Raw genomic sequence first — 7,065 nt, 5'->3', positions numbered from 1 at the left:
TGGAAGTTTATTATTTTATTGTCTCTTTAATTTGAGATCTTTATTTAAGAGAAATTAAGAGTAGAGTAATTGGACAGAATAAGTTGGATAAATAGTTGGTTCTTTCATTAAAAAAGGAAGAAGAAATACCATAAAGATCTTTTTTTCTGTGATTGATTAGAAAGTAATCTCTGATGTTTATTTTGATATGGCCTTTTCATTATCCTCATGATTACAGTACTACTACTAGAGATCATCTTTGCAGAGGGAAATAGGTTGTTGAAGTAGCTTATGTTTTCTTCATGCTCTTATTTTTATTAAGTTGCACCCATAGGCAGACAGTGACATTTTGCATATTGCAGGGATGGAAGAATAAAGAATTTTCATTTATGAGTGTCTTTTTTATTTTATTAGAAATGTTATTACATTAGTAGTAGATTATATTATGGCATTATTATTATTACATATATTATTACAAGTTATGATTTTTAAAGATGTATTAGGGCTAAGTACGATAAGACTTGCTGTTCACTATTATAGAAGACTTCTTTAATTCCACTTTAATTTCCCTTGTTAAAATATGTCATGTATTCATTCTTATTAGATTAAGCCAACATAATTTATGTAGACATGTATATCGAGAATAATATGACTTTCAAAATTGAAGCTAAAAGATTCCCAACAGCTTAACATTTCTGTTCAGTGTCTTAATAACCCTTTACCTTACAGGTCGTCTTAGGTCCCGAAGCCAAGGAAGGGGAGGTCAATGTGGTTGAGCTTGAGGTCAAAGGTTACAAAGACCAGAAACACAAAATCCCTGTGTGTGTCACAAAGGCAGGAGGCTCATACGTCACAGGTGTTGATGTGAGTGAATTTTATTGATGTCTTTTAATTTAAATAATGGTTGGTATATTAGTTTTCAAAGTGTTGAGAATTGTATCATTAAGTTATGTATGGAAGATTTTCTCAAATATTACTTTGAGAATTGGATTTGTTTCTCATTTTGTAGAATTGTTAATCAAATGACAGTTTTGAATAGGTTGGTATGTAAGACTTAACCCCTTAATGTAGGATGATCATGTCATGTCATGATCTGGCTGGTCCTTCTGGATTATGTCTCTGGCTGGTCCTTCTGCCAGATGATGTCTGGTCATGGCTTTTTCTGGCTTTCATGCTGGGTTATCAGTTGTGTAGGGGCTGGTTGTTGCCTCTGTATATAAATAACCTGGTGCAATGTGAAATACCCATTCGATATGATGAGGCACAGCCAAATTGGCTTCGTAATTAACAGGTCAACAGAGATCCAGTATTACTCAATTGTGAATGGTGTCATAGTTACAATTATGGGTAAAATAGTGTATTGAATAAAATGTTTTTATCAAAATATGGCTGAATTCCTAATGACCAAGGCTTAGAGCCAATACTTTAATGCCAAATAATACCAAATAACAGATAAAACCTAAAATCCAAATCTTCTATTTCTATCTGCTTTGATGTTGAAGGTTGAAGTTTGTCATGTTGCTATGAAGGACGTAGAAAGTTTGGTTTGACTACTAAACCTCATGCATTTTTATCCCTTTTTTTTTTTTTTTTTTTTGTAGGCACTCAGATGATTCTATAAACCAGCCTAAAACACATTACATTTCAAACATTTGACCTTACTTTCTATTACATTTCAAACATTTGACCTTACTTTCTGCAGTCATTGCAATAATATCAATTGTAAGGAATCTCGTGCTTCATTTCCAGTTCATAGATAGCCACACTTCTAGGTTGTTTTCAGCTTTAGTTTATTTCCTTTCCTCTTGCAACTAGATTGCCTAATCTGTCGGATCATGGGATGTCAAAATTTCAGAAATGTCAGTCTTGCTTTGAATTTTAGAAGATGGTTCCCAATAAGGACCAAAAAGAAGTCTTCAAAAGTAGGTGTGATATCCTAGCAAAAATGTTTAGAAAATGAGCATTAATGCAATAAAATGTTCTGAAGCTTAACACATTAACATGGTGGTTTTGGCTCGGCCCGACATTTCACGGCAGGATTTTGAAACGCATCTCGAAATGCAGGGCTAACGCTGCAGGATATTTGGCTGAGGCAGTGACTAGACACCTTATCATTCAGTAATACACCCAAACTAAAGCCAAGACCTGGTGTTCATGTCACCGTTGAGAAGACCAGGCAAGCATGATGTCATCTGTCGTTCAGTGGTTAATAGGGGGATTGTAGTGGTGAGGAAGATGAAGAGGACCCTGGAAGAGCTTAACCCATTCGCGCCGGTAGATGTACTATCACGGGATCGAAAAATATCCCTGGACCTGGGTGATACCCTGAGACGTGGTGTATTTTCTGGCCGAGTCCTAGGCGGGCAATGTGATGTGCTGAAACGTCAGCAATAGATCGCTAGATTGTTCTTAAATATAATCGTTTTACATAATTTCTTAGACTGTTACTTTAGTTTAGGTGTTTGAATGTCATAAAATGAGATATAACGTTTAAAAAATGAAGTCACGGAAAACCATGTAATATTGATGACATCATGGTAATTTTTGCTTTTTGATTAGTTGAATAAAAAGATCCGAGTCAAAAAACTATTGTAAAATCAAATGTGTTTGACCAAAAAAGAAAATGAAGTAAAAAATTAATAATGCAATACTACTAATAATTTGTTGATTACCCGTGAAATCATGTCATGTCACGTCATGAGGTACATGTACATACTCATATGTACGTGTATGATTATTCATACTGTTCTTTTTGTTTTGGTAAAAAAAAAAGAAAAAAAGTATAAAACATGTTTGTTGATGCCCCACTAAGAGATTGCTTCCACTTTCCTTTGGTCTTTTCACATAGAAGTGAAGAATATAGGCAAAGTTCAATAAAATAAAACTAAAAAGGCATTACTGTAACATGTTTTTTGACTAAAATAACTTGTCTGAACATGGCAATATTTTTATGTGCCTTTACGTTATAGGCTCATTCATGAGAACCATAAGAATAGGGTGGGTGAAAAACGCTCTGAGAGCATTAGCATGGCCCCACGTAGCGAAAAAACACCCCGGCACAAGCGTCGTGTGCTTGTTATCATCCTAGCATATATGCAGGAGTGGGCGTCCCGGTGTGAATGGGTTAACAAACAAAACATTCCAAACACATGCCATCTTCAAATGCCAGCCTGTCCTACAAAAGTTACCTTGCAGGCCATCAAACATTTCTCATAAAGTATATGGGGTTAAAGAGATTAGAAACATTCAATGACTTTTGCCATTTCTTATCAAAGTTGAAAATCCACTTCCGATTTCCTTTGTTTTGTGAAATGGGTGTCTTCTGTAGAAGCAGTGAACTTTTGAAGAGTGCGAATAATCCCTGTGGATGACTTCGCAAGGTCTCAGAAATTCGCACACTTTGTTACAAAGAGATATCTGTGTGTGATGAAAAGATGCATGATATATTGTTAATATAAGTATCCATCCCTCTGTAATGCTCTGATAGGAATTCAGAGATTCCTTGATTCCTTTGTATTGTTGGAAGGACCATGGATAGTATTGTTTTTACCTTGAAAGGTTTTTTCTTTTTTCTTATTTTTTTCCCTTTTTGTTTTTTTGCCATAATTGAATTTGAATATGTAAAAATCTCTAAGGATATTTTTTGTTAAAATTGAAATAAGCTCAGTCCCTATTTTGTTATGAAAGCATCCAAGTTATGATTTTGGATTAGATTACATTTTATTGTCTTTTATGATCATGATTAAGGATTAAATGTGTTTGTGCATGATATTCAAAAACTCATAAAATTAAGGAAAAAATGTAACCTTTTTTTTCATTCTTTATTCATTGGATCCTTTCCTGTTACAGGTACTAATAGAAGACACCCCAGCCGTTTTCCGTCTGACACAGGGCTCTGGCCCCATCCACCTCAGTGGGACACACCAAGTAGAGACGACAATCATCGAAGATGACATGGATGACAGCTTGGCCGAGGAGGAGGGCGAGGAAGAGGACGAGGTTGAAGAGGAGGTGGAGGACTTGCCAGTAAGTTCTTCTTGGAAATATTGATACACACTGGTCCTTTTTTATAATTGCTTGGTGTTGGAGGTTTTTGTGTTTGTGACTGGGGAAAGTTGTTGGGGCTTTAGTTAAGCTCTTGTAGATGAGTGCATTTTTATTTTGTATTCCCCTCGCCTACTCTGTTGTATTTTTTGTAATTTCTAACCCTTTACTGCTTATGGGTCAACTCCTTCAGGATTTTACAAATTTGTCACATTTAGGCTCATCCTTGATGGTAAAATTGTTTACTGAATTATGCTACCTGCCCATGAGTGGTAAAGTGTTAGATTGCTTTGTAACTGTAGTTATAAGATACAAAGGGTTTAAGGTTTGTTATAAGGGACAGGTGTGTGGCCAAAATATTCAGGAATTAATTATTAGTTAAGAGGCTTAAAGACAATCAGGCTGTCTTTGAACAAATGGTAAATTGTAAATTAAGACAAATGTAGTAAATAGTTTTGTTACATTATGTAGAAAGTGTATTTGTTAAAAATTAGAGTTGAAATTAACATGTATGTAAGCAGCCCCTCTTTATAAAGACTTTAGATAGAAATGAGGTACTTTTAAGTCCTCGAGACCCTTGAGGAGAAATTGTAATGGACCCAAAACTTTGTTACCAGAGGAATAAAGGATAGTCGCCTAACTACGAGGCTGCGCAAGTAGAACACTGTCCCACTGGATCCTAAATGGTTAGCAAGTAACTCCTTTTATTCCACATTACCTTGTTAGAGTTGTGGCCATGAATTAATTTGTAAATCTTGCAGTATTCAGCCTTATATAGTATGTATATATAAAAAAAAAAAAAATGGGTCCTTACCCTTGTATTTCATATCTTATAGATTTTTGGATTTTTTGTTACTTTTTTTTTTTATGTGGTGCTGGTATTTGGGATTTGATGGGATAGCTTTGTGTCCATTTATTCTTCTGATAATGAAGAGTATTTTATAGTGTCTGAACATAGTTAAGTATTTAGACTGGAGCCTCAATATATTTACAGCTTTTTGTATTTTTTTATTGGAAAAAAATAATTATTTGTAGTTAATTGTAATGAGATGCCCTTTTTCTTCTTTCTAACAGCCAAAGAAGAAAGCCAAGAAGTAAATTTTGAAGAAATTGGATACATCAAAGCTTCAAGACATTGCCATGTTTTCTATCCAGTCTTTAAAATCATTGTATGATTTATGTGTGTCTGTGTGATTGATAAAAGATGAGAGATTTATATGCCCTTTTTCATTGTCCTGAAAAGAGTTGAAATTGGAGTTATTAATGTGCTTTTAAAATTTGATAAATAATTTGTCTTGTATTTGATTTGTAAGTTGACTTTTGGAAATAAGATGTAGAAAAGAGACTAGGTACATTTCATGAATGCCAGAGAGAGAGGTGAAATGTTTTGCAAATCCTTCAACTGTATTTATATGAAAAATGAAGTAACTAGAAAAGAAAAATCAATGCCAAATTAAGAGAACACATCTTGGAATGTTCTAGTATTTATTTTTATTAATTCATTTTTTCCAAAGCAATTACCAAAAGTATTTAGCCTGTAGTATAAAAGACAAAGCTTGTGTACATATAATTAGATTCCTAAATTTTTTATCTCAAACAAGAATTAGAAAATAATTTACATAGTTGGATACTGTAACCTATATATGAAACTTGAAATCTATGATAAAACTGGATAAAAACTTTTTGTAAATAACTTGATAGATCCTACTCATGAATGTATTTTTTAATGTTGACACCTATGTTGAAGTCATATTAGTTATTAACCTTTTATGGGCCACCTCTATTTTCCTTGCCCATCCAAAATGTTTTGATTTTCAAATTAGTATGGAGCAAACAAAGGTCCCAGATAATATTTGCAACTACTGCAATTTATGCAAATTTGGAACCATGTGACAGTCCTCTAGATCACTTACTGGTGTGGACCATCATATAACAGTAATGTGGTTGACAAGTTTGATGTCATGGTCAAACAATGAGAAGCAAGAAAAACTCCACAGTTCAGACATATGGACAATAGCTGTTTAAGGCTAGCTGTCAAAACAACCTATCTGCTTTAAGTTGCTATTGAATATGAAGGAAAGGTGAGATAAATCAGATCTGACACAGGTGTCTAGATGCATTGTATCATTTAAAGAAACTTTTATAATGAATTTGATGTTGGGTTCTATGGAGTTTAATGCAAGACTTACTATATTTATTTTAAATGCCAAACTCTGGAAATTCTATGCCAACAGTTGTATCCAGCTGCTGCTTAAAAGTACAAAAAGTAGTTAGTAAGAAGACTTCATATAGATTGATGCTAAAGTAAGGCACATTTTACATTTCTATAACAAAACTGTTCACTTCAAAAGGTCTTGCAATGCAAACCAATAGCACTGGGGAATGCTATGACATCAAAATAGATGTGCCCCAAATCATTTTAACTTATATTGTTCAAAAGTCTTTAAAAATGACTATATTCCTATTCTTTGTATACTGAAACAGTAGAATGAAAAAGTCAGATATGATGAACCTTGGTTTAGAAAGAACAGCATGCCATGTCAATAAAAGTGTACAGTTTTAAGGCCTTAAAACTTGGCACTGGCTGTGGAGTGTATATCCCTTGTTTCTTAGTTACTAGATGAGCAGTTCTAAGGCAGTGGACTTTGACATCTATGGGGTACCTGTGTTGTACCTGTTTGATGGTTTGCCTGCAGTTTCCTTGGCTATGGTGTCATCTCCACACATACCTGCTATCAACTTTTTGTTCATTGAAATATTTGGTAACTGTTTTCTAACAAGAGCACTTACCTGTAAATGGACATATCAGATGCAGTGTATTTTAAGAAAGTGATTAGGAATGTTTTTTTTTTATTCTTTATGTATCATGTAATTAATTTTATTTGTTTACTTTAGATAGCTCGTGCAAGCACCAATTTTTAAAAGTTATCTTGTATTGGAAATTGTTCTCAAATCCTCACAAGAACTGCCTATTTTTCTGCTACATGTTCTCAGAATTTTCCCCTTTTTATTACTTTGTGGATAATGAGCTCTAAAACAAAT

The 7,065-nt window shown here is 33.9% G+C and overlaps 1 protein-coding gene across 2 annotated transcripts in view; it reads left to right on the top strand.

The window, feature by feature from the left end:
• The window catches only part of LOC122253342 (nucleoplasmin-like protein ANO39), a 7,355-nt gene extending 2,116 nt beyond the window's left edge, over positions 1–5,239 (top strand). The window contains exons 3-6 of one of the 2 annotated variants that reach the window (XR_006223234.2): positions 709–843; positions 3,829–4,005; positions 4,641–4,709; positions 5,098–5,239. Coding sequence is in view for 1 of the 2 variants with exons in the window: in XM_043016374.2 (XP_042872308.1) it covers positions 709–843; positions 3,829–4,005; positions 5,098–5,121 (336 nt within the window). In the remaining variant the exon portion in view is untranslated. The remainder of the gene's footprint in view (positions 1–708; positions 844–3,828; positions 4,006–4,640; positions 4,710–5,097) is intronic. The other variant, XM_043016374.2, reaches the window with a different exon arrangement.
• The last annotated feature ends 1,826 nt before the right edge of the window (positions 5,240–7,065 follow it).

Source organism: Penaeus japonicus, unplaced genomic scaffold, assembly GCF_977035675.1.
Source record: "Penaeus japonicus unplaced genomic scaffold, GWHDUDI00000001_assembly GWHDUDI00000004, whole genome shotgun sequence".
Lineage (NCBI taxonomy): Eukaryota > Metazoa > Arthropoda > Malacostraca > Decapoda > Penaeidae > Penaeus > Penaeus japonicus.
The sequence above is the reverse complement of the archived record's forward strand: the minus strand, read 5'-3'. Positions and strand labels throughout refer to the sequence as shown.